This window comes from Prionailurus viverrinus, chromosome X (genome assembly GCF_022837055.1).
Source record: "Prionailurus viverrinus isolate Anna chromosome X, UM_Priviv_1.0, whole genome shotgun sequence".
NCBI classification, from domain to species: Eukaryota; Metazoa; Chordata; class Mammalia; order Carnivora; family Felidae; genus Prionailurus; species Prionailurus viverrinus.
The window spans coordinates 43,301,709-43,329,131 of NC_062579.1; the positions used below are offsets into that span (position 1 = coordinate 43,301,709).

The 27,423-nt window shown below is 38.7% G+C and overlaps 1 protein-coding gene across 16 annotated transcripts in view; it reads right to left on the reverse strand.

Moving 5' to 3' along the window:
- HUWE1 (HECT, UBA and WWE domain containing E3 ubiquitin protein ligase 1) overlaps positions 1 to 27,423 on the reverse strand; it is a 166,495-nt gene that overhangs the window by 28,567 nt on the left and 110,505 nt on the right. For all 16 annotated transcript variants that reach the window (XM_047843222.1, XM_047843221.1, XM_047843236.1 and 13 more), the window contains 20 exons: positions 25,283 to 25,499; positions 24,752 to 24,874; positions 23,322 to 23,559; positions 22,707 to 22,937; positions 21,302 to 21,424; positions 20,709 to 20,804; positions 19,851 to 20,120; positions 17,803 to 17,955; positions 16,126 to 16,253; positions 15,818 to 15,899; positions 14,986 to 15,162; positions 14,366 to 14,525; positions 13,731 to 14,089; positions 10,422 to 10,617; positions 9,032 to 9,199; positions 7,805 to 7,950; positions 7,326 to 7,392; positions 6,144 to 6,358; positions 2,412 to 2,623; positions 1,780 to 1,962 (listed from right to left, as the gene is read on the reverse strand). In XM_047843222.1, the coding sequence (XP_047699178.1) occupies positions 1,780 to 1,962; positions 2,412 to 2,623; positions 6,144 to 6,358; positions 7,326 to 7,392; positions 7,805 to 7,950; positions 9,032 to 9,199; positions 10,422 to 10,617; positions 13,731 to 14,089; positions 14,366 to 14,525; positions 14,986 to 15,162; positions 15,818 to 15,899; positions 16,126 to 16,253; positions 17,803 to 17,955; positions 19,851 to 20,120; positions 20,709 to 20,804; positions 21,302 to 21,424; positions 22,707 to 22,937; positions 23,322 to 23,559; positions 24,752 to 24,874; positions 25,283 to 25,499 (3,544 nt within the window). The remainder of the gene's footprint in view (positions 1 to 1,779; positions 1,963 to 2,411; positions 2,624 to 6,143; positions 6,359 to 7,325; positions 7,393 to 7,804; positions 7,951 to 9,031; positions 9,200 to 10,421; positions 10,618 to 13,730; positions 14,090 to 14,365; positions 14,526 to 14,985; positions 15,163 to 15,817; positions 15,900 to 16,125; positions 16,254 to 17,802; positions 17,956 to 19,850; positions 20,121 to 20,708; positions 20,805 to 21,301; positions 21,425 to 22,706; positions 22,938 to 23,321; positions 23,560 to 24,751; positions 24,875 to 25,282; positions 25,500 to 27,423) is intronic.

Genomic DNA, 27,423 nt, shown 5'->3' on the forward strand with positions numbered 1-27,423 from the left:
GCTATAAAGACATACTTGGAATAACTGGGGATATTGGAATATGAACTACATGTTGAATCCTATTATATCAATGGTAAAATTTCTTAGATGTGACGATATCCTAGCCACGTATAAGAATGTTTATTCTTAGGAGACACATGCTAAAGTATTCAGAGGTTAAGCATCATGTTGTCTGCAATGACTCTGCTCCTAAAAGAGGGAAGGAGAGGAGGAACTAATGCAAATAGGACAGAATGATAACCACTGGTTAATCTACATGAAACATATGGTGCTCATTACACTGTGAGTCTAAAATTTTTAAATGTTTTTAAAAAATTAATGAGCTTGTATCAAGAGGACAAAAATCAACTTGAAGAGGCCCCATGGGCCAAAGGTGTAATGGAAAAGAATAATGACTGCAGAGATCCAAATAATTCAATCACAGGCTTAAAAAAAAATCAATAAAAATAGAAAAACCAGAGAAAAGTTGCATTTGAGGTGGTGATTAAATCTATTTTGACTTTACTCTAAAAATTAGCGACTTAAGAAAAAAAATTAAGTTTTTATCCTGCCTCTTAAGTAGGAACTGTATTTCAGGGTAACCAGACTCTCCCCCTTGAACTGGGGCTGTCACAGAAAAATGCCAGCTAATAATGTCGAAGGAATGACAGAAATTAGAAAAGTCATTGATAATCCCCAAAAAAAACTGACACAGGAAAGGATTATCAGTTGGTGTTAAGATCATTAATTAGGTATACGGCTGATAGGAAACCAGACATTTATATAGCACCAAAACAGTAATATAGGCTACTTTCTAATAAGAAGGGGGGAAATTTAACAGTACTCTACTCTAGAGTAAGTCAATTTTATCATGATTATTAATGACAGTTCAAAGAGATGTGTCTCCCCATGATGGAATATGAGATACACCTCATTTATGATATATCCTAACCAATAATTTCAAATTGCTCCATTAAGCCTCTAGCTCTAATTAGAAGTTAACAGAAAACAGGGAGTAAAGGAACAAGTTAAATGACACTGCAAGGAACCAAATGGACCAAATCTAGAAGGCAAAACATTCAGCATGACAGCAGGCCTGGTCACCTTAACAAGTTAGTGTCATTAGCAGAAATAAAATGAAAATTAAAAAATTAATTAATATTCTGTGTTAGAATAACAGATTCAGAGGATATAGCTAGATGTAATGCAAGGTCTGTAACTAGATTCTGGTTCAGACAAAAATTCCTGAATATGGATTTGGGTGTTATATATGATGAAAATTTACTTACAAAAGCAAGGTAGAGATTTATAACTGGAAAAACAAAAAACCCTAATCCAACCTAGGTTACAGCATATATATCATTTTAGTAAAAAATACATTTTGTATGTATATGAAAAAACCATCAAAGAATGTAGTAAAGTAACAGTGATATCTGGTGGTAGAAACCCAGTATTTACTTTTACTCATCTGCATTTTTCATGATATACATATAATCTTATAATAAAAGGTTACTTTTAATTAAGATGGGGGAATCTTGGGGAAAAAATTACTGATACAGTCCAACTCTTGAGTATGAAGCAAATGAGAAAACTAAGGTCTAAAGAAAGGCAAGTGCCTTGCTTAAAAACCACAATACTAAGAACTCAGGTTCCCACCTATACCCAAACTTTTCCTATCACACCAGTGGCTCACTACTGATTCTGGTGAGGATACATGAAACACAAGCAAATGAAGAAATAAAAGCAGCATGATTAAAGAGAGGGCAAAAGCCTGCAGCTGGAGTTCAGGAATAATTTTACCTGGACAGGTCCAGGCTATGAGGCACTCTTGCCAGGTCATTAACCAGTCCTTTCTTCAGGAAGAGTCGAATAATGTTGTTCATGCCATTGTGCTGGGTCTTGGCTGTGGCACTGCTGTAGAAGCTGGACGTTGAGGGGCAGGACTCCATGATAGTACTGATGATACACATCACTGCTTGAAGCCTGGGAGAGAAGTTTGACACCTCTATCATATGAATACTGCCCATTCTTAGGAGTCTTAAACTAACCGGCCTCAGATAACCCTCCTGGTGCCCTGTGTTTCCTTCTGGAAGTTAACATTTAAACAGGTGAGAGCTCACTCCCTGAGTGGTAGCATTCTTAATTTTCTTTACACATAATTAAAAAAATAAGACTGAATAATCTGCTCAATTTCTTGAAGATATCAGAACTATAATGACAACATCCCTTTGTTCTAAGCTGTTTACCCTCCTCCAAATGTAATCAGTTCTCTAGGTATTTTGAGGCACTAGAACTATTTGAGAGGACCAGAGAATATACAGTGCCAGTGTGACCAGAACTCTTGTTCAAGTGCTAGGAATCCCACAGGCCAAGAATGGAGTAAGGTGATGCCACTGATTATCAGCACTAGGTCAGGCATGGATGGGTTTTACCTGGCATGTTTCTCTGTACTCTCAGCCATAGCCAGTGCCCGTCCCAGAGCTGCTTTTACTTCATTCACAAGGGCTACTTGGGCATCTGTGCCACTCCCTGCAGCAGCTAGGCTTGCAAGGAATAGGCGGGCCAGGGCAGGTGTGTCCTTGTCTTCTGCATTCTGGGTATGTGGGAGGAGGTGGTCCAGAACAAAGGCTAGCACACTGCAGTCCTGAAAAATCATTAATTATAACATTTACTCACAAGCATAATTATGCCATATTGTTTGCACATCAACAAGGTACACATACACAAAGTTGATCCTTCAAGTCACCCAGTCAGTGATTATCAGGTCCACTTTACAGATGAGAAAACCAAGGTTTGAAAGTACAAACTAAGTGAGCAAATCCAGATTTTATGCTTTTAAACTCCACTCATTTCTCACTAGTTTACACATTTTCATTTATAGGTTACTTGATATTTCTCAAAACATTTTTATGTGTGGTATTTAAAAGAACTGTTCACAGTAAACCTATAGAACAGTTAAGGCAAGTTCAGTATTTTCCCATTCTGACAGATGGGTAATATGAGGCCCAAAGAAACAGGGCCTGTGCAAAGAACTTAACCAATGGCAAGGATTCAAATCTTGTTCATAATTAAGTGCTATAATGCCTTCACGTATTCAATTAAGTTGTAATGTTTATTGATACCTATAATGTGCTAAGGACCCTAGGCTAAAAATAGGCATTTAAAAGAGAAACAGCACAGCCACAGATAGATATGCAAAAATATTTAATGCAAAGTAAATAGCAAAAAAAGGCCCAACAAGGGAAAGAAATTACGTGAGACTTGTTCCTTCTAACAAGGACTTCTGTCCGGAATTCTTTATATTAGAAAGAAACTTAGTTCTATTGTCATTTAAGCAGATATTGGATCAAAATTTTGGAGTTAATTAGAAAGGATGGCTGTATAACACTGAATGTACCAAATGCCACTCAATGGTACACTTTAAAATGCTTGATTTTATGTAAATTTTGCCTCAATAAAAACTGCATTGAAGAATTCTAGAGTCTGGAAAATTAGATACGGTGGCTAGGTTAAGATGGGATTATTAGAAATAAAAATTCCCCAGTACTGAATAAAATACAAAATTGTGTAAATATGTTATGTAACATTATTAGTAAAAACTGGAAAAAAAGCTTTGCAATTTGGGAAAGCAGGGTGATGTAGTAAAAGACTTGGATTTATAACCAGAGACCTGGATTCCAATTCTAATCCTGTTACTCTGCAGTTTGGCCTTGAACAAGTTACTAACCTTTCTGAGCCTTCTCTACTTCTCTATTAAGGGGAGCAATACCAACAACCTTCTAGTGCTGAGGTAAGGATTAATCAACAGTATTTGTAAATCACCTAGGAGTACCCAGTACCACAAGGTCATGTGACACATAATAGATACTTAATAAATTTGCAATTAAATGTCTTATTCCACAAGGAATGCTTATATTAACTACAACTGGCATAATGAGTAAAAGCTTTGAAATAAAAGCCTAATGTATATTTAGTATACATAACTCCACAAAGGACTTGTATCTAGAATATGTAAAAAATTCAGTAGAGAACAAGAATATAAGACTTGGACACCTCACAGGAGAATATCCAAATAGCCAATACAGAAAAGGATATTTTAACCATAATGCAAAATCTAGTGGATTTGTAGTAATCCACTAGAACAGCTAAAACGAAAAATAAGAAAATACCAAGTGTTGGCAAGGAGGTATGGCAAGCATACCATATGCTGTGCTTGGTAATAATATAAATGGACACAACCACTCTGAAAAACTTTTGGTGCCATTTGCTAAAGCTGAAGAGACCAGCAATTCTACTCCTTAGGCATGTTAACACCTAATAGAAACACTTAATCCAGTTTATCCTTGAATAACACGGATTTGAACTGTGTGGGTCCACTTATATGCAGATTTTTTTTCAATATATTGGTGCCATACTGTAAATACATTTTCTCTACCTTACAATTTTTTTTTACTGAAACCATTAGCAAGTCTTTATTTCCCTTACTGCCTTTTCAATTTGAAATTAAATAGTTTCGGTTAAATTGTTTTTTTCTATTTAATTAAAAAAAATTGTGAACAAGCAAATTTGTATTTAAGAGTTTCAGCTCAAAGTTGCAACAATCTAAGAATTAGTGATCCAAGCAGAAATTACAATTTTATTTTTTCTCAGGGGTAATAACATTTTTCTCCCTCTAATATATGTAACCATACAAAATATGTGTTAATGGAGTGTTTATGATATTGGTAAAGTTTCTGGTCAACAGGAGGATATTAGTAAAATATTTGGGGGAGTCAACAGTTTATGCAGATTTTCAACTACATACGTGAGGAGAGGGGAAGGAGGTGTCAGCACCCTTAATATCCCTGCGTTGTTCGAGAGTCAACTGTATACGTTCACCAAGACATATATAAGAATGGACTGTAGCAACACTACTTTCAATACCTGTAAAATGGAAAACTACCCAATTGTCTATTAGCACTAGAATGGACAAGACTGTGTTACATTCACACAATGGAATCCTATACAGCAAATAAACTACTACCACACACAAAAATGGATATTGCAAACAAAGGAATATACACTGTATGATTCTATTTATATAAAGTGCAAAACCAATCTATGACAACAGAACTCAAGATAATGGTTGACATTATGGAAGTTTAAAAGGGAGGGGGAGCTGCAGAAAGGCATGAAGGGGTAAGCTTTTGTGGAGTTTTTAATGTTTTAATTTGGGTAATAGTCATCCAAGAAAAACTAACGACTCATTCAGGAATTGCATATTTTTGTATGTATTTTAAAAAACTCAGATTAAAGTAAAACTAGCTTAAAAATGGCAGCTGATTTCATATTCTTTGCCTGCAACATTAATGCCCCTAACTCTACTCTCAGACCATTTACTGCTTACTAACCATGAAATTAAAATATAGCCTCCCAAACAAGGTTCCCTTTTTGAAAAAAATCTCCTTGGGAACCCCTTTTATGTATATGGGAACATGATCAATTCCATATCAAGACATTTCTTTCCCACAGCTCTGATAAACATTTAGGCTTTCCTTATGTTCTATGTTACCAATACTATTACCATATCAGGTGTCTTTGCACAGGTGTGAGTATATCTGGAAGATAAACAGCCATTTTGTCTATTTGGCTTATTCTACTGTCCCCCAGACACCCTTATGTAGACAAACCACAGATACCTTTCAAATTACACATTTTCTCTTCAAGCCATTTCTTCTAACATAAAAGGAATAGAAAAACATAAAACAAGAAACATCGGAATCCTTGATTTTGTTTTTATTTTCCAAAGATCCATTTCTACCTTTAAAACATCTCTTCAACTCACCCATTTTTTTTCCCCAACAACTTCACCAAGATCCTGTATTACCTAGATTGCTATCTACATCAGATTCCTAATTGGTCTGACTCCAAATCTTGCGTTTTGCAGTCTTTACACTGCAGAACAAGTGATTTTCTGCAAACAAATTAACAAATGGCACAAACTCACTTCCTGTAATGAGCCCGATAGCTCTGCATCATGGGGAAAAGCCTAGCTTCTTTAACGTGTCTAAGAGGCCTCTGCCTCTCAACATTGGGCTAACATGTGCAGGTTCCTAGCAAACTGTCTGACACATTTGTATCCAAATGATGACAGTATCAAATCTTAAACAGACTAGAAATATTACCTCTTTAATCAGCTCAGACTGGCCCACAGTGTAGCTGTAGTTGGCAATCAGAGTAGCGATACCAACATAGGACCTCACCAACTCTGCCAGAAGACGAAGAATAGTGGAGGTGGGCATTAAAGGTTTGCTGCCCTTGCCCTTCTGCTTGCCTTCCTCAGAGGCTCGGTCCCCTTCTTTATCTTTCTTCCCATCACGAGACTCTTCTGGAGTTGATGCTGTTGAGAAAGAGTCAAACACTGGTTCAATTTCACACTGAAATACTGGCAAACATCAAGCCTTATGTGGAAAGAGAATACTACTTCTATTCCACTTTAGGTCACTGATACAAGGAATGTCCTCCTCATAATGCAGTGGAAGGACACATAGGATGACAGGTCTCAGATATAATTTATGGATATGGTGCAGCAGGGAGGCTTTGCCCAACTGTTCACATATCTTCTGCCATTTCCCTCCTTTTATACAAAATTTTGCACTCCAGAAATACTGTACTTAGAGTTCTCCAAAGACGCCTTATGTACCCCCTTTTACCTTTCCTTCCCACGTCTCCCTGGCACACATTTACTTATCTAACTTAATTCAAATTCTGATCTCCTCCATAAATACTTTCCTGTCTCATCCAGGAATACAGAGACATAGTGGGTACATGTGCCCACTGTACCTTATCCCAGCATGCCTCCATTCCAGCAGTTATATCAAGTATGGTATCTCCTTGGTTAGATCTCAAAGATCTTTCCTATCCAAGAAGCAGCAGCTCTTGGAAGGTATCCTTAGAATTGTTTCCATGTGACATTTCTCTAATTGTTGACTAAGTAGCCAACGGGCTCTGGTAACACTGCTAGAATCCACCATGCAAGGTTTATGGCTAGAATTGTGTCACTGGCACCAAAGCTCTATACGCCAGCATAAAACCCACCATAAGAAATATATGTGGTGGTTTAAAGAGTAGATCTAAAAGATATCACCACAGCAACCATTACTTTGTTAGGTAAGTCACAGTTCTACTAATTTTAGCATAGAGAAATCCTTTACTTATAGAACATGGAGCTCACCCTTGAGAAAAGTTCACTTAGACAAGTAAATGTGACAATTATGCCTGTATTCCCATATCCCCTGCCCAGGACACCCACAGTTTCTTTGTTCTCTCAAGAAAGTAACAACAAAAGGAGAAAAGTAAACCATTACCTTCTCCTTGGGATGTCCCAGATGTGGAAGTCTCAGTGGAGGTACCATCTGCAGCAAAGACCTGACTCTACGGAGGAAGAATACCCCTGAGCCATTATTAATTTCAGAGACAGCTGTCTCTAAATGGTAGGAACCCTTCCCAGGGTACTCATTACGAATGCTACAGACTCTCTTTGGCTGATCTTTTAACCATCTTCACTCCGTACATACTATAATCTGTGGGAAGTTATCATTATAAACAGTGACTGGAAGATTGGGGGCACGTACAAGGGACAATGAGAATGAAAAATGAGTATTTCCAATCCAAAGAGAGAAAAATCCCAGGGATACCCCAAATTTATCTTCATTCTTAGGCAACAGATAATTTACAGATACATCAAAATTAATACCTTTGAATTTTCCCTGGCATAACCTTAAATATGGAGAACACATAGGTATCAGAAAGCGAGAAAGAAGACAGGAGGTTGGAATTGACTTACATTAATGGAAAAACCTGACTGTGCATCAAAGTCACTGCCCTGACGAGTAAGTGACCGGTACTGCTGGTATACATCATCACCCATGTCTTGCAGGAGCTGGCCAACCTCTTGGGTCATACCCCCAGGTTTAGGATCAGATTTCTCTGCTAGAAAAACAAAAACAAAACAAAACTCATTAATAACTATGCAATGCTAATGCCTATTTGGCAGCTTGGTCAATTTCACTTCACTTACTATGACTATTTACATAGTGATGTGGCTAGACTTTCACTTAAGAGGAGAAACGTAGTTATGACCAAGAGAGCATGGTTGAAAGCCTCATTCTTTTACTAACTAGTTTTGTGACCACAAGCAATTTACTTATTTTTCTCACTTTCCTCAGCTTCACAACTAAGCTTAAATGAACATACTTGGTATTATACCTAGTGCAAGAGAGATCAATAAATGGTTACCCTAGCTATATAAGCTAAATTATTTTGGGGGGTGGGGCTGATATGTGAGGTAGAATAAAGGTTCTATGGTTGTAGAAGCAAGAAGCTCTATATGGATCAAAGTGCTCAATAGATGAAAAGCACCAAAGACTCATATTTTGACTTAATTAAAGATTATATTCACCAATTTTTGGCAATTCTGTGGGCCCTATCAATTAAGTATGTCCTAAATAAAATCCTGAAGGATATGACTGGAATGCAATCTTAAGTTCCAATTAATTCACTCATGACTTTACCAGTACTTACAAGCAGCACCTTAACTAGGAATAAAGGTAGATTGGGATGGTGGTCTCAAAGGTCAGGAAGCCTAATCACACCTTCTAATACTGATCCCAGTTTTTTTGGAAACAAAGATGTTTTAGCAACAGAGAGAATGAAAACATTAGAGACTTTTTGGTATAAATTTTCCTGCCCACAAGATGCCATTATCTCCTCTTTAATCTTTGTTCATTCTTCCCTCTGTATGGGATACTCTCATATGTCAGCATTCTCATTCTTATCATTCAAGACTTATTTCAGAAACCACTTGTTCTAAGAAACCTTCCTATAGGTCACCCCCACAAGGTCAGATGCCTTGCTTTAAGACTCACCACTACCTTGCCATCTTTCATAATGTATGACCATTGGTTTTTTCAGAGAAGAGCACATGGGCACACAAGGAGTGCTCACTATGCCATAAGTTGGTTGAGAGATCCAGGCAAAGTGCCCGGCCTCCTGAGGTAGACTAGATACATACCTTCCTCTGGAGCATGGTATGCAGCCAGGGCATTCAGCATATCATAGATCACTTCCTTGATGGTATCAGGAATGACAGGCAGAGGTGAGGGCTTCAAAGGGGTCGTCTTCACTAGCTGTACAGCATTAGGACCTTTAATTCTAAGATTCTCAAATTCATCATCTGAAGCTAAGCCAAAGTCAGACAGAGAAAAATCAGTCAACAGTGAACCAGTACCTATACTTGATTACTGATAAAGACTCATAACCAGTACCTATACTTGATTACTAATAAAGACTCAGAAGGGGGTTTGTATAAACACACATGCTTGGGACAAAAGGCCATTTCCAAACAACGTTCAAATAGCCTACTAGGAAATCTAGCTTTTACTTTCCCTAAATCCCACAGAATTTATTACAGCAGTACCAAATAGTAAAAAGAGTATAGGCTTTGCAGTTGGGGGAGACTTGGTTTTGAAATCCAGTTCTGTTTACAGGATCACTGGCCAGATTACTTCAACAAACCTTAATTTTCTCACTCCTAAAATTATTCTTTTTTCATTCCTAAAATTTGAGGATTAAATGAGATCATACAGGAGACATGCCCAGCACAGGAGGTCAGGCACATATCTGGGGGCTTCCAAAAATAATTAGTTCCCTTCCCAACATTTTATTAAAAAACAAAACAAAACACAACTCTCCCTCCACAACCCTACAGAAAAGTTGAAAGGTTAGTAAAGCACCCATATGCTTTTCATCTAGATGCTAAGATCAAAGATATTTTTCTACATAACCATAATACCATCATTAACACCCAAGGCATTTAAAATCACAGATATAATCATCTAATATACAGTATTCAAATTTTTCCAAATCTCTTTACCTGGGTCCAGAGTCCCATCATGGTTGGTAGTTCTTTCTAGTTTCATCATCTAGGAGAACCTTGCATTTTTTTCCCTTTATGACATTAATATTTTTGTAGAGTGCAGGTGAGCTGTCTTACAGAATGTCTCAAAATTTGCATTTAATTGCTTCCTCATAATTAAATATGGGCCAAACATTTTGGGCAAGAACACACTGATGATACAGTGTACTTCCTACTGTACCATGTGAGTCACATGTCCACTTGTCCCTCAATTACCACTTTATCTGTAAACCATTCACACTCTGTTGTCACACTAAGACAAATTCTTTGAGGGCAAGGACTAGACCAAATGAGTCCTTGGTGTCTCTGGCAGGGATTACCACAGGGCAAGTAAGATAGACAGATAGACATAAGAAATATTGAAGTACCTCTGAACTGGCCCACATGTCCCAACACTTGCTTAAGGAAGCTTTCCAAGTTATCTCTGGGGTTATACTAGGCCATAGACTTCAATGTCTCAAAGGCCAGGAGAAGGGGAGAAACTCACCAGTTCCTGAGCCTCGAGGGGCTGGAAGGGCAATGCGGATACAGCAGTTGGCTACTTCAGTGAAAATGTCTGGATTGCGGCATGCAGCTGGCCCCAGGACACGAAGGATATAATTGATCTCCCGAGAACCAAGGCTGCCAGATACAACACCAGAGGTAGTGCTACCAGCTCCACTTGTAGCTGCTGAGCGAACCACCTAGTAAAGAAAGGAAGAAGCAATGTGGATTAATGACCACTTTCTAAAACTCCAATTGCATTCAAGGAAGAGTTACCAAGGACTAAAATACTATCCAAACTCTGCCTCAAGACACTGGATGATAGTTTTAGGTTTTTGGGAAAAGATGCACTTGGGTCTTTTAAGTCCCATTCCTTCCTGATTCAAAATATGTGGCTTATAAAAAGTTACAGGATTCAGCACATCCCAAAACTATCAATTATTATAACAGATGGCATGTTAGCTTTATAGAAATTGGGAAATGTATCTAGACCACTGATCATCTAAATTATAGCCCTCACATGTAAGTGCCAGCTCCTAGCCTTCCCAAATGCTGTCCCAATTTTAAACCAGAATGGTTCAAACTCTAAAAATATGCAATACCAATATCCACTCAGTGTTTAAGAACGAAATTAAACGTTTCTTTATGCCTCAAAGTCAATCATCAGTCTTAGACACAGGAAATACTGAACTATTTACAGATGGCTTGCTCTGAAACTATAGGGCTTACACATTATGCTTTTGGTCTTCACAAAAGGACTCATTAATCAATAGAAAATACAAGAAGGTATAAAGACAATAACTACCGTATTTTCCATTATCATTCCTTTGTGAACTATGTTCACAAACATCTTTTGGAACCTTAATGCTTTCCTTACCAAATCAGTCATCTCTTTAGTTGAACATATTAACCCCAATATCTTACCTGTAAAGCTATAATCCTAAACTCTCATTTTTTAAATACTGAAAAGTCTAATTTCACTATAAAGAATGTGCTGTAATTTAGTTATCCAGTCCTCTGCTGGACATTAGATCTCCAGTTTCTTCTATAGTGAACATTCTTGTATATGTACCTTGGCATACTTGACTTTAATTATCAAATAAATTCCTAGTCATAGAATTTCTAGGTCAAAGAATATCTCAAACTGACAGTACCAAATTGCCCTCCAATGTGGCTGCACCAATTTCCACTCCTACCAAAAAAGTAAGAGTATGCCTGGTTGTCCATACCCATACCTTCAATGGATATTATCAAGCATTTACATTTTGCCAACTTGATACATTAAAACTGCCACTGATCTTCCTTTGCTCCTCATAATCCTAAATACAATTAGGCTTAGAAAGCTCTTATCCAACAAGAACCTGTATTTTCCAGGCATTAAATTTTTTTTAAATGTTTATTAATTTATTGCGAGAGCGAGTGAGCAGGGGAGGGGCAGAGAGAGAGAGACAGACAGACAGAATCCCAAGCAGGCTCCACAGCTGCTAGCACAGAGCCTGACGTGGCGCCTAAACCCACAAACCATGAGATCATGACCTGCGCTGAAATCAAGAGTTAGACGCTTAACCGACTTAGTCACCTAGGCGCCCCCTTAGCATTTAAAAAAAATTGAAGTTTTATTTATTTTGAGAGAGAGAGACTGAGCAAGGGAGGGGCAAAGAGAGGGAGAAAGAGAGAACCCCAAGCAAGCTCCACAGTCAGCACAGAGCCCAATGCAGGGCTTTAAATCACAAACCATAAGATCATGACCTGAGCGGAAATCAAGAGTCAGATGCGAGCCAACCCCAGTGCCCCTTCCTAGCATTTTTTAAGTTGTATAAACGTTAAACGTTTTAAGTATTTTGTTTTTAAGTCAGAATTCTATCTGTATGTAGCTGTTTCTTCCCTGCTGGGCTGTCTCTTGCCCTGGATCAGTATATATGCTGTTTTTTTTTTTTTTTTTTAAATTTTTTTTTTTAACGTTTATTTATTTTTGAGACAGAGAGAGACAGAGCATGAACGGGGGAGGGGCAGAGAGAGAGGGAGACACAGAATCGGAAACAGGCTCCAGGCTCTGAGCCATCAGCCCAGAGCCCGACGCGGGGCTCGAACTCACGGACCGCGAGATCGTGACCTGGCTGAAGTCGGACGCTTAACCGACTGCGCCACCCAGGCGCCCCTATATGCTGTTTTTAATAGTGCTCCTTCTTTTGATTTTGCTCCTGTCAGATGAAATCAAATAGGCTGGGTGAATGAATGCGAGATGTATACTCATACACACAGAAGTATAAAGTGGTTCCACCTTTTTGGCAAGCAAGTTAAAAAATACTCATACGTTTTCATCCAATTTCTAGGAATCTCTGAGAAAAACAAATCTTAAATGTGACAAAACCATGCACAAAAATGCAAATTGCAACACTAATTATAAATGTAGGAAACAGTGTCCCAAGAGAGGAAAATGGAAGTCCAATAACATTCACATGATGACTGTTGACAAAGAATTAATAGGAGGAAATAAGACATTTGTCCTCCTTACTTCTCCCCTTTGAGGTCTTATGTTGATGTTACAAAATTTTTTTCATGTTTTTAAAAATTTATTTTTGAGAGAGAATGTGCGTGAGTGGGGAAGGGGAAGAGAGAAAAGGGGACAGAGGATGTGAAGCAGGCTCTGTGCTGACAGCAGGCAGCCTGATGCAGGGCTGGAACTTATGAACTGCGAGATCATGACCTGAGCCACCCATGTGCCCCATAAACATTTTTCTCTTTTCTAATTACTTTGTCATTTTTTCCACTGCTTTGTGTTTCCTAAAATAAACATATAAACGTCTTAATTTTCCAATCTGCACAACGGGTATCTGCAAATGCTTATTAAAGTGTCTGGCCTATTATAATATTCCCAAAACTTTACTACTTTTACAACTCCAAAATACAATGTTTGGAAAATGTGCTCACAGGTGAATACATGAGAAATACTCCTATAAGGGAATCAACTTTAAGACATATACTTGGTGAAAGGTATCCCAGTTCCTCATTAACAGTTTTTGGTTCAAAAAACCTATACTGCCAAAGAGGACTTTATAGGTAAGATTTATTACTGTAGTAAATGTTAAGGACAGAAAATGTTATTTTCTAGTTAAAAAAAAATCATTCAATGGGACAATCTTTCATATGTAAGCAAGCACTTGAGCACACAGCTGGGAAAGTTTGCTGGACAAAACATATAGTCTGTGTACCTCGTTATATACCCTATGAAAAACCAGAAGTGTATCTGAGATCAAGGAGAACAAAGGTATGATATAAAGCTAAACCAGCTTCTGACATCAAAAAGACTCACCTTTTCCATGGTATGACGGAGGGTGCAGGGATCCTCAATGATATGTCTTAAAAGAAGGGTGACCAGGGGGGTAAACCCATTGAAGCCTGAGCTCTGGGTCAAATTCAAGATCATGCGGGTACTCTTTAGCTCTGCAAACATCATGGCGTATTTGTGGTCTCGGGTGAGCCTCAGGCAGAGACGAAGGGTGGCATGCAAAGTGTCTGGGTCTACAGGGACTCCTAGCATGCTCACACAGGCCCGGATTAAAACAGTCACCATATCCTCTGTCAGGCCCTGGATCAGGATCTCCCCAATTTTTGTTTCTTCCAGGCTCGTCTCCTTTTCAGTATTTGTACTCTCTAGGGCCAAAGGAGTATCTACAAATGAGAAAGTAAGAGTTCAGAAGTTTAATTTGACATTTCTTTCCATATCTCTCCCGCATAGCTAGGTCAAGCACTTGGGTTTGTTTCTATTAAAAAATATACCAAACACCAATTTTAGGACCAGATAAAAGGGACTGTGTATCTTTAAGTCACCAAGCAATATGATGGGTAAGAAATCACTCATGATAAAATTGGCCAAAACTTAAGCCATAAAGGCACATGAAGCTTTATGTAACACTCCTTGAAAGATTCAAAACTGAAGGTCCATACCACTGGGTTTATTTTCTTTACGTTTGATATCCATTTCTTTGCTTTCTTCCAGCGTCTTCTCTAGTTCCTGTCCATTGCTATTTTTTGAGTTTTTATTCAGCCGTGGTACCCTCAGGAGAGTCAGCATCACAGGGCGCCGATTTCCTGTTTCCTCATTAACCTAGAAATTCAAGAAGACAAAGAACAGCTCTACAAAAAAAAAGGAAACTATAAGAGGGGCTGCAACTCCCAGGTAAAATGCTGCAATAGGAAGGAACCCTGGCAACTTTTCCCATCCTTATCACCTACAGAGAGAAAGCCTGAAGGTCCCCAAAAGTAAAGCAGCATACACAAGGCCCTATAACAAACTGGAAACTTTCCAATAGAGTATATACCATCCCTAACACTTAAAATCATTTCTGGTTGGAACAGTATCAAATTGCCATGAACAAGAGACTCACGGTCTAACTAATGACTTTAGGAAGACTCCATTCTCTGTCAGCTATACCGAATTTAGTAGTGGTAATAGCGCTTCTTATAACACATGTCAGGACGTCTGGTTCAGGAAGAAGCAAACCAAAAGGCATACTCAGCATCTTCCCTCTTTTCAAAGAAGTTTACAGCACTGAGTGAGCACGTACCTGCACCATTGTAGTGAACTGGACAGTGTATCTTCTTCGGCCTGCAGTGAAACGCACACTCGTCTCTCCAGATTTCCAGGCAGAATCAATAGTGCTGTTGTTGCTTGCACTGTAACTACACCAACGCCCAGAGCGGTCATCAAACCAGCGCCAGTTGTTGTTGTTGGACTGTAGATACTAAATACAAAAACAAAAAATTTCTTTGTATTTTCTACAAGTTTGGTTGTTAGAAGAAACAGTAACTGTTCACTACTAAAGCTAACCAGGAAAAAGAAAGAATACTGTGAACATTTAGTAGAATTTTGAGAACCAAGAGAAGTTTTTTGTATACATTAATTCTCACATTCCTGATCCCTTCCGTAAGCATGAAGACCTCTACACCCTTGTCCTGCAATCCTCTGCTTTTCTTTTGTTTCCAACTGTTTTCCACAAATGGGAAACATTAGTTCAAATGTGCAGGAACCAAATTTCTGTTTCTGAGAAGGCACTGAGATAATGTGGCCTATATAATTTTTGTATAAAAAGCACTTGGCTTTTGTAGGAATTGCTGCACACTCAGTCCTTCATATAGAAGCCACTCTCTCCTCTGGAGATAGCACACTCCTTTAACATTTTCTTCCAGGTAAGTTCTAGGGTCCTTCACCCAGAAGCTCCATAAAAAAATAATTCTAACTCGCCATTCAGAAGAAAAATATAGCTACTGAGATCCCTCAAGAGATTTAGGTCTTGATCAGGCAGCTTTCCATTCATTCTTTACTACTCTACCATATTCTCTTCTGGTCTATTCTTACCTCAAGAGGCTAAGCAGTTTTGTCAACTATGTATTATATACCTTAGTCATTTGGGCTCTCCTTTTTGAAGAGATGGCTGTCTTCTCATAGAAATCTATCAGGAGCAACACGGGGGTGATCCACCTAAAAAAGAAAGAAATGATTTACTTTGGGCAAGCCAGAAAACCTGTACAATATGGGAAAACTTAACGTGATTTTATGAGGCACCTCATCTATTTTCAAACCACAAAAGGTACACAAGATTTGCCCCATACATGCTCTAGAAAAGTGCTTGATTTAGGGCCTGAGCTATAGGGCCCAAGTCTGAGAGGAACAGAAATGAAACCAGGTGAGATACAAGATCACTCACTTAGGGGTCTGGACCTCTTTTTGCTCCTTGGCGGCCTGTAGGCAGGGTTGAACCACTTCCAAGAGTTTGATTAGGACATTAAGGATGCCACTAGATTCAACGACCCAGGCACAAGGTAGCTTCAACTCCTAATTGGCCAAAGAAAAATAAATAAATACAACTTCTATTCACCATTAAGGATTGGCACAGTATAGGAAAACACAAAGCTGAACACTAAGAGAACTGCTGAATTAAAATTCCACCTCTACCACCTACTAGCTGTGTGATCTGAGTTACTTAAATTCTCTAGGCCTTCAGTGTTTAGACCCTCAGGGGTCATAGGAAGTAATAATTTCTACTTCGAATGTTAATTGTGGGGATTAAATGAAGTGTGTGTGTGTGTGTGTGTGTATACTCGTTCACTCTAATGCCCAACGCATTGCCTGGCACATTAGTATGTACTTATACAGAAGCTGTTATTAGGATCATTAATATCATTATCATTAAGGATTACCATCTAGGAAATATAATCTTAATTATGTTGAAATTGAAAAGCTTCTGATTTACAGAGAACCTTTATATTCTTTCCAGGAAGATGGAATAATTAAACATAGCAACAGTTAGTTAGTAGTTCCCCTACAGGTGCTACACACACCTTTATAGGGGCTGCACTGGAAGTAATTTAAATGTCCAATAGGCAATTACTTAAACTAGGGGACATCCAAAAGATGGAATGTATACATGACATGGAAAATATTCATAATACTGAGAGAACAAAATACAAAATTTTCTTTTTTAAAATGGTCTGATCCTAATTATTTTAAATGCATAAAAAAGGACTAGAAAAAAATTAAAGACTGTTACTTGTGATTTTTAAAAGGGGGGGGGAGATTCATGAGTGATTTACATCTGTATTATAATGTTATTGGGGACCCTGCATTCAGTACTTTGCAATCCTTCCCAAAAGTTATTTATTCACAAGTGCTATAATAAGAATTACCACTTCCATCAAAAAAGGAAAACCCCAAGACTGTAAACACACAATTTGACACATACACTGGACTTAATCTCCTGAGTTCTTGTAAAGGGTTTACTCTGTTAAGTTCAGGTTTTACTGTTAAGCCTGACCTACAAATGAAGAGTCACTTGTTCAAAGTCAGTTGTCTCCTAATTCCTATGTAGGATGAAACAAGAACATGTCCTGGCCATTCTCTTGCTTAAAATAATCTGTTGATTGACCAAGTATGAAGGAAGAATCAGATTCTATCTGATGCCCATCATCCAATTTCCACATCTGACTCCACCTTTTGTCTACCAGTTAGGTTTCCTCAGAGAGGCCAAACTATCCCACAACTGTACTGGGATAGTCATTCTAAAAACCTTATAACTACCACCCCCCAAATCCTCTAAGACATGATTCAATTAATTAACACTTGTTCTGAGAAGCTCTTCCCTCATTAGCCAGAAGTGATACATTTGCCCTCCTCCTGAACTCAGAGAAAATTCTTTATACTATTCATGTGGCACAGAACACTGCATACTGTACTTAATTATATGTCTTAGAGCCTATCGGACACTGTGGGCTCATGAAATGAAGAGATCATGTCTTACAATTCTACCTTCTTGAAGGTCTCAAATGGTAGGTGTTTTATAGTTCTTTAATGATGAATTACAGGAACCAAAAGATCTAAATCTTACCTCAAAAAGCAGTGTTAAAAGCAAGATTCTAGTAGCTAAATTGGAGGCTTGGGGCAGGGTGGCCATCTGACTGATCCACTCTGACACAGTTTTTGTGTCACTCGTTGTCAGGGGAAGAGCAGCTTTGATCAACACATCAGCAGCTTCCCACACCTAGAAAAGCAGAGAAGTGGCCAAGTCAGGTAACTGTAGATAGAGTATGATAAGGTTTGTCAAAACATCCTTAACCTTATAAAACACTCCCTCCACTCCCAACACATTTGCTGAAGGATGAGTGAATAATAAAACATTAACTAAAGGGATTTAGTGTATCAAAAGATGCATGCTACGAAAGGAATGCCTCTAAAAAGAGGAGTTTCTTAGGCTAGATTACAAGAAGCCTCAATTTTAACTTAAAGGAAATGAATATTTAAAAAATTTCTGGGTGCCTGGGTGGCTCACTAAGTGTCCAACTTTGGCTCAAGTCATGATCTCATGGTCCCTGAGTTAGAGCCCTGCGTCAGGCTCTGTGTGAATATCTCAGAGCCTGGAGCCTGTTTCAGATTCTTTGTCTCCCTCTCTCTCTCTGCCCCTTCCCCGCTCGCACTCTGTCTCTCTCAAAAATAAACATTAAAAAAAAATCTAGGGGTGCCTGGGTGACTCAGTTGGTTAAGCATCTGACTTCAGCTCAGGTCCTGATCTCATGGTTCACTGAATTCGAGTCCCGTGTTGGGCTTTGCATTGACAGCGTGGAGCCTGAAGCCTGGAGCCTGCTTTGGATTCTGTGTCTCCCTCCCTCTCTGTCCTTCCCCACTCAGGCATAGTCCCTCTCTCAAAAATAAACAAAAAAAATTAAAAACATTTTTAATTTCTAGTGCATGTAAGTCAACCCCAAAGGTTCTCCAACATACATTTCCATCAACAATCTTTTACTACAATTGCCACAGAATTACCATTAAAAACAAAAATAAACCAGAATGTTAGAAATGTTGGTATTTAGTCTGCATGTTCAATTTCTTATAAATTTGACATAATTGTTTTCTAGGTTTTAGTTTTCTTAAAACCATTTCTATAAGCTCTTAATATAAAAGATAACTAAACCTAGATCCTATCTTGAGAAAAAAAGGTTTACCCAGTTCTCCTTTTACTTTTGTGCTATCTCCACACACTAAATTATTATGTTTACATATATCACTTAAAAAATTTTTTTTAAGGTTTATTCATTTTTCAGAGACAGAGAGAGACAGAACATGAGGCGGGGAGGGACAGAGAGAGAGGGAGACACAGAATCTGAAGCAGGCTACAGGCTCTGAGCTGTCAGCACAGAGCCCGACACGGGGCTTGAACCCACACACCATGAGATCATGACCTGAGTTGAAATCAGATGCCTAACTGACTGAGCCACCCAGGCACCCCACATGAATCACTTTTTGATTTCTTCCTCTGCTCTCTTGACTTAAAAAAATATACAAAAGAAGATTCCAATGATTTAAAAACATGAACAGTTAAAAAAAAAGGTAAATAGGACTAAAATATTAACTATCTTTTTGTGTGGGGATTCAGGGTTATTTCTTATCCTTTTCATGTAACTAGTACACGTTAATTTCATAATAAAGAAAAACACTTTAAAAGAAGACAAATATCAGGTCACAACTATTAATCAGGATGGGGACTTGCAAAGTTGCATAGGAGAGGGAAAATAAAACATTTATTCATGGATAGTCCAAGGGGACTAACTTGGCTCAAGAGTAAGACACATTTGGAACGTTTTGGATGAATTTCAGAGGAGATGCCTAGAAAAAGAAAGCTTTGTTTTTTCCTTGAAAAGGTATTTTTTGTTAAGTAGTTTATTCACTTTTTGCAGGGAACACTCAAGAAAGAGCAAGATTACCAGATCTAAAGAATTCAAAGAGAATATATCCATATCAGGCAAAATGCAAAAACAAAACAAAACCCTCCAAGCCCCAAGCCAACAGTTTTATTTAAAAAAATAATAATAAATCAGATTTTGATGGATGGCAGAAAAACCACTTCACACAATCCTTTCTTCTGGCTCCTGGAGAGCTCACCTGATTGACTACTTGCTTCAGAATCATGTCTCGATAGTCAGCTCCATTACGTTTGATTGCGGTCATGATCAGATCACACACCCGGTATACTGTGTCCGGCAGCTCATCAAGAAGGTGAAAGCAGCCTGGCAACATGGTATCTGTGAAAGTGTGGAGCTCATCTTGTTCCAGTGGATCAGCATCCTGGAACTTCTCTAGACATTTAGCTTCTTCCTCCTCCTGCTTTTCCCGAGCTTTCCGTTCCTCCTCCTCCTTCCGACAAGCAACTTCCTGGAGGCGGGGAAGGAAGAATGATAGCATATGGGAGAGGCGAAGACAGAGAATACTCTAAAAATGTACTGGCCCTACCATACTGAATACCTACTACCTTTCTCCTCAAGCAGGAGATATGTTCTTAGGTGTGGCAATTATTCATGAGGGCAGCCACAAAGGCTAAGGCAAGACAGGAAAAGCAGAGAAAGACACTTCTAACTCCCAAAGTATTGCAAATTTATTTGCAGCATCCTGTATCACACCCTCCCAAGAAAATCACCTGGAGAAATGGTCCTGCATTCTCTGCCAGTCTAAGTAAACTGAAGCAATTGTTATTTAAGAACAGACAAGCCAAGATTGGCCTAATTACCAGGTATATTTTGGGTCTCTTATTTGACAATAAAGGTTAACATTTCATCTGCCTCACTTAGCTTCAGGTCAGTACAATGTAGATCAGTGATGGCAAGGTTGGGATGAATGAATACTCTCATGACTTTTCTTTAGACATTAATTCCACCAATTACATTGCAGTAGTAGCAGAATGTCCATAAAAACAGTAAAGATTAATGTTGTCAGACCCTTTTGGATGTCCTATGTCCTAGTTACCTCAGGTGATTCCGCTCTTTGATCCATTGGGATATCCTGTCCTAGAGACATGGCAATTGCTCTCATCATCTGGTCCTCTTCCGACATACTCAGATCCTACAGAGAAGCAACAGAAAATCCAGCAACAAAACACATAACAACTCACAAGAAATCAGACATCCTGTGCTCAAGCTTTAGAGAAAAAGAGAAGGTGCCCTGAATGCTGCTCTCTAAGTTCAAATCCTAGGCTTACCTGGTTGCTACAAAAACAAAGAGGGGAAATCACAATGAAATTAAGCATAGGAAGGGGACTTCAATGTGACTACCTAGTCTGCATTTCAGAAAAGCATTTCTTCTATTGCTTCCTGACTGTGGATACTAAGAGTTCTTCTGCAAAAAAAGTCCAGTAATTTGCATGGCTGGGAGATAGGAAGCTTCTGCTTATTACATTCTAGAACAGTGTTATCACAAAACAAAAATACTGGCATGCAGAAGTCTGAAAATGACAAGTAGTTTATAGAAGGGAAGACCAATGATGGAAACACAACAGAATAAAAAAGATAGCAGCAGCCAAACCAATGCCCTAGAAAATTACAACTGCTAAGCCAACTTACTCGAACAACTCCTCCCATGATTGGGGGAGGGTGGGTTAGAAGGTACTCTGTGGCCTGCTCCATGGTGCTGGTGTTCAAGAGGGCCTCCATGGCATGTTCCCTTGTGAAGCCCATGTCCATGAGCTACAAAAAGAATGCAGGATCTCAGAACCACAATAAAAGAGAAATTCAAATACATTTTTAAAAGGTAGAAACCGTTCCAAGATGAAAACAAGGTTTTCTAACTTCATATGAACTGAGAACAGTAATAAGCTAAGGCAGTTAAGTAAATAAACAATCCTTTCCATTTGGTGCTTCCACAGCATTCAAACATCAGAGCTACACATTGGGGCAGGGAGCCAAGGTGATTCTCAATTCTATCCTCTAAGAAAACGGGGCTAGATGTTTATCACCATGAACAGGATCACTCTAATTCACAGATTGAGATTCATACACAGAAGCAAAAATGGATCCCCACTCTTCTGGAAAACAAACTGGCAACAGAACAAGAGCCTGAGAAACTGACCCAGATATTTTATTACTAGGAAATAATCATGAGATGTACAGAAAGATATGTACAAAAAGAAACTATACACCACTGATTTACAACATCAAATAAGAGGATTAACATCCAGTAATAAAAGAATGACAGGAAGCTAAAAAATCACCCATTTTCTTAATGACAGCAGTACAATTCTACATACTGTATGATGTTAATTGGACATAAAATCAAGTGATGAAAACCCATCTTTTCTGCTGACATTATGAATGCCTTTAAAAATATTTTGTTATATTTCCAAATTTTCTTAAAGTGAGCATTTAATAGTTATATATGTATATTTAAAAGACATATTTGTATTTAAAAAGGACTCTAGACATAAAGAGAGCACACATACACACATAAATTCCCAGAGGAATATGCTAAATGCTCTGTGATACTGAATTGTCAGGATTGTAGAGCCTCCTCAGTCTGCTTCTAGCCTCCAATTTTCAAAATGTGGTTTATATATTTACTTAAAGACAACAAACAAAAGTTTTGTAGATAAGGTTTCAGAGAGCTCTGTTGGAGAATAAATTTGGGTCACGATACCCCTACCCTTTCCCTCTACAGATTAATGAGAAAGTAGCTGAGAACAGTTTGTGTCCAAAGAACATGGCAGCCACAGCCTATTGAGAATACTGTAAAAAAGTTTTAATACTTAACAACATGCTTGGGAGGACACAAATCTTTTACCTGTTAGGAGCATGAAAATTACACTCCAGCTTTCTCAGGAGAAAAAAGAAATGCTAAGAGGGAACAAATTTAAACGTATCTCCTATCTAAGAGGACCAGGCACTCAGTGGCATGTAAACTTAGAAAACCCACAAGCAGTATACTCTATCAGGTGCAAAGCCTAGGCCCTGGAGTGGGAGGCTAGGACCCTACCTGTTGCAGTTGCTGCTGGTTGACTTGAGGTTCCCGGCGAGAGCCACCTTCTTCTTGCCCTGTGTCCTCTTCTCCTCGAGACCCCTCCTTCTCTTTGCTTAGTCTCTCTCGAATCACAGGTTCTCCTCGGAGAATGTGGCATAGGATGGCCAGCATGGACTCAGCCATTCGCCCACCATATACCTTCAGGGGTTTCCGGTTCCAAAGGTTCTTGATGCAAGTAAAGGCTGCCTAGAAATCATTTGAAAAGCTGCGTGATCATTCTATCTCAATTCAAAGCTACTGGAGGAGTAAGTCAAGGACTTACGGGAAAGTCTCTCCACAAAAGGTCAGTGCCAACAACAAAATCCTTGATCCTGAGGGGCATGAAGAAGCACACAGAAGAAGCATTGAACCCAATCTAAAGAACCAATCTCAAGTTTACAGTTCAAATATTTACACCACAGCATATTCTCCAATGGTCTCTATCCCCCTCTTCTGTAAGGCAGCCCTTATCTGGGAGTAGGATCCAATGGTTCTCCAACAATCAAGTTATTTCATTAAGGACCAAAAAGAAGGAGAGCTACCTAATCAGCATGAGAAATTTGTCTTGGTTTCAGAATGCTCAATACTTACTTTCTGAGTTACCACAAGGAAGCGGAGGGCACTGAATTGTGGAAAGTTCTGGACGCCTCCAGGCAATTTGGCAGGCAGTGAATGTGGAGATTCAAGCACCGTGGTGGGATTCACCATCTTCTCCACTAGCATTAGCCAGGCATCTAGGAATTCTCCTGTGCCATCAGGTAAATCTGAATGTTCTAATCCCTCAGCAACAGGAACTTTGCCTCCCATGGACAGAGCCCAGTTGAAAGTTCTAAATTCAAAAAAGAAAAAGTATATACAGAGAATATTAGTATTGTAGATGGCGGGGGGGGGTGCATTCAGAAGGTTCCCAGTATCTACACTGGCACTACACGTCCCTCCTCTTAGAGCTACAGCTGCTAATCTATCCAATATTTATTAGCTTTATCTTTTTGGGGAGGAGGGTTTACTCCAGATTTATTGGGGTATTACTGACATATAACATATGTAAGTTCAAGGTATACAATGTGATGATTTGATACACATACAGACTGCAAAATGATTACCACTTTTAGCTTTACTTTTCAAAGCCAAACTGAACAAACAAAAAAACAAAAGTGGTTACCAGAAGGGAAGGGAGTAGGGGAATGGGTAAAATAGGTGAAGGGGATTAAGAAGTACAAACTTAGACGGGGCGCCTGGGTGGCGCAGTCGGTTAAGTGTCCGACTTCAGCCAGGTCACGATCTCGCGGTCCGTGAGTTCGAGCCCCGCGTCAGGCTCTGGGCTGATGGCTCAGAGCCTGGAGCCTGTTTCCAATTCTGTGTCTCCCTCTCTCTCTGACCCTCCCCCGCTCATGCTCCGTCTCTCTCTGTCCCAAAAATAAATAAAACGTTTGAAAAAAAAAATTAAAAAAAAAAAAAAAAAGAAGTACAAACTTAGTTATAAAACACAAGCACTTCACAGAAATGAAAACTGCGGCATAGGGAATGAAGCTAATAACATTATAATAACTTTGTATGGTGACAGATGGTAACTACACTTATTGGGATGAAAACTGCATAATGCACAAAACCGTCAAATCATAATGTTGTACACCTGAAACAAACAGAAAACTATATGTCAACTATACTTCGATAAAAAAGTGAAATTCAGCTTAGAATCTTCAGACTAAGAGAAGGAGAAAAATTATCAGTCAGAGAAACAATAGAAAAAGACAAGTCTATTAGAAAAATATGTACCAAGCACTAAAAACCAAATGAGAAAAAGCAGAGACCCTTATGAACACCTCTAAGACAGGGTGAATCCCAACCTCCAAGAAGACAGACAAATATGTCTAGTTCCCAGAATGTAAAAGGGTGTAACTAATGGCTGTCTCTATGTATCTCATGGTCACAGGACAGGTGATGTAGAAAGTTGTGTGCTAAGGCACACAGAAAGACCAAACTCCAAAAAATGCTTCTCTGTGAAACAACTCGATTCTTACTCAAAAAGAGCATTGTGGCCTCCAGAGCAGAGAAATTTCTGCAGCATGAGATGGTAAGGATATTTCCTCTCATCAAACAGCATTGGAGATGTAAAACCAACGGAACAGATGAAGAATGTCAGCCTGAAAGAGGGGAAAAAAATTTTAGACTTCTCTGAAGCATTCACAGAAGCAGTAGGAAAATTCATGTAGAAGCCTAGAGTACAATTTAACATTGTACTGAAGTGACTGAGAGACTGACTGGAATTCAGGTGGGTGGCTAGTCTGGTTGTTAAAATTTCTAAAGCAAAAAAGGTGATGATTTTTACACCTAGGAAAAAATACAAGGTTACTGAAATATAGTTTGATTATAAATACTTGAAAAATCTCTATATTCTAGACTAAGAAAAACCAAGACAGTACATTAAACTGCATGTAGGCTACGCATCTATAGTTAACAGGGGACCTTTCAAGTCCTCTAGTTCAGTGGTTCACTCTCCATTTAAGTAGAAAAGCAATGAATTTGATTCTGTATCTCAAGCAGAATCTCACCTGAAGCGGGGAGTAGGTGTATATGGTGGAGGTTGCCAAGATAAGCCCTTTGTGAGGAGCTTAGTGAGGGCTGAAGCTGTGGATCGAGCAGCAGGTGTCGGTGCTGTGGTGGTGCTGGCAGCATGATGGCTCCTTCTCTGGCGGACAGGAGACCCCACGCAAAGTTTAACAAGGAGTCCAAATAGTTCAGCAAGTGCTCGGCCTAATCTGGAGGAAGCTGGAACCCAAAAGTCAAAATAAGGCATGAGAGTACTCTCAGAATGGTTTCATTATAACTGACATTACTGACGATATATTTTTATGATCGACCACTTCCTCCCACACAAACACCTGGATTTGTTTCTACATCTGACAATCCAAAAAGGAAGTTCCAGAGAATAAATGCCTCTTTTGAAGGCAACAGAGAAATATGTTGGCACTCATTATATATGTGAAAGACAAGATAAACACATTGTTAAAGTACATATTAATGGAAACCGTCTTTGTAGAAAAAGCAACAGCAATATGAACCAGTTAAGTAAATGAATACATCTACTGGGTTATGGAATCACTTAAAATGCCTGCAGAACTTTAAACATAGCAAAACCGTTAACAATTTGGACAAGGAAAGAACATCAGATATACTATATATTGTCTGATCACAACATTAAATGTATGATCCCCAAAGGAAAAAAGATTGCTATGAAAAGCTTAACAATTTTATAAATGCCTTTCTTAAGGTGTTAGGTAGATTGTAAGTATTTCAAATTTTCATCCTTGTAGGATGCTTTTTGGTATACGTTGTTGAACCAAAGAGTAGAATCCAAACTCATGTTTGAAAATAGAAAAAGGGAAATGAAACATGGCCAAACATATTCTATTTGGGTGTTTCTTTGCTTTTCTTAAACCATTTCTCTGTATTTTTGTTCTACAATATTACTCAAAATCATAAATGAAAATACTGCTATAGAATTTCTAAAACAAACATTTCATCACGATCCAGAGTTAAGAAAGGTTAGATCTGAGTCAAAGTAAAATCTCTTGTGTACAACAATGCACTGTGAAAAATAGGCTCTACTAGAGCTGGCAGTACATATCATACCCGAAACTTAGTAAGCTGAGTTAAACAGCCTAAGAAAAAAGGAATATGCCTTTCTTCTTCTTAATCCATCCGAATTAGGATTTCCTAATATTAAGCGGTACAGATACTTGCACTGCTTGGCTGGATGCTGGGTATACCCAGACTCTGAAAAACCAATGCATTCAAACCTAAGACTGCACTTTGTTTCACCTTCAGGTGAACAAACAGCAAAGTGGCTCAAAGGTTGTTAGCAAGGATAAGAAAAGAAGATAAAAGGCCAGTAGCCACAGATAAATAGACATTAAAAGCATGGGCCGGGCCCACAAATAAACCCCAGATTTTTCTAAGGTCAGAGTTGTCCAAAAGGTCTAGCAAAGAAAGTAGAGGTAAACCATGAGCACCTTCTTGGTCAATTTACCTTCAATATGGGGTTTGTGGTGGTAGATTTTCAAATTAAAACGAGTAGAAGTAAACAAATTAGAACAGAATGTAAAATTCAAGGGAGTTAAAAATAATAAACAGAATAACCAAAGTCCATTTTCTGCTTGTTTTGGGGCACAGCTCCAGATTCCCAGGAGTTATGTCTTCACTTTCCTCTACATTAAGGTGTCAGAAAGAGGTAAATATTGAGGAACATACAAAATAGGTTCCTTAAACACTGACATTAAGAGGCAAAAGAAGACAAAGATCCGTGCACATCTTTAATGCAGTCTTGTATCATGTTAATGTGGTCTCCACAGAGCTGCCAAATTTACATTATTAAAACATGAATCAACCATGTCACTTGCCAGCTATGTTTAAGGGACAGAGAAAGGAAAAGGAGACTGGGTGGAGTAGCCACACAAGTAACAGGAAAACAGGACAGTTTCATACCAAAGAAGCCAAGAAAAGAGTATTTTGAGGTGGTGGGCCAACTATCATCCTGCAAAAAAGTGAGAAAGGAGCTGAAGAGTATCCAATGGACTTAGCAATAGGTTACTAATGAGACATTTCAGTGGAATGGCAGGAGTAGAAGCCATTTGCAGTAGTTGATGAATAGGTAGGAAAGAATTAAAGACAAGGAGGGGTAGACATAGCTTTC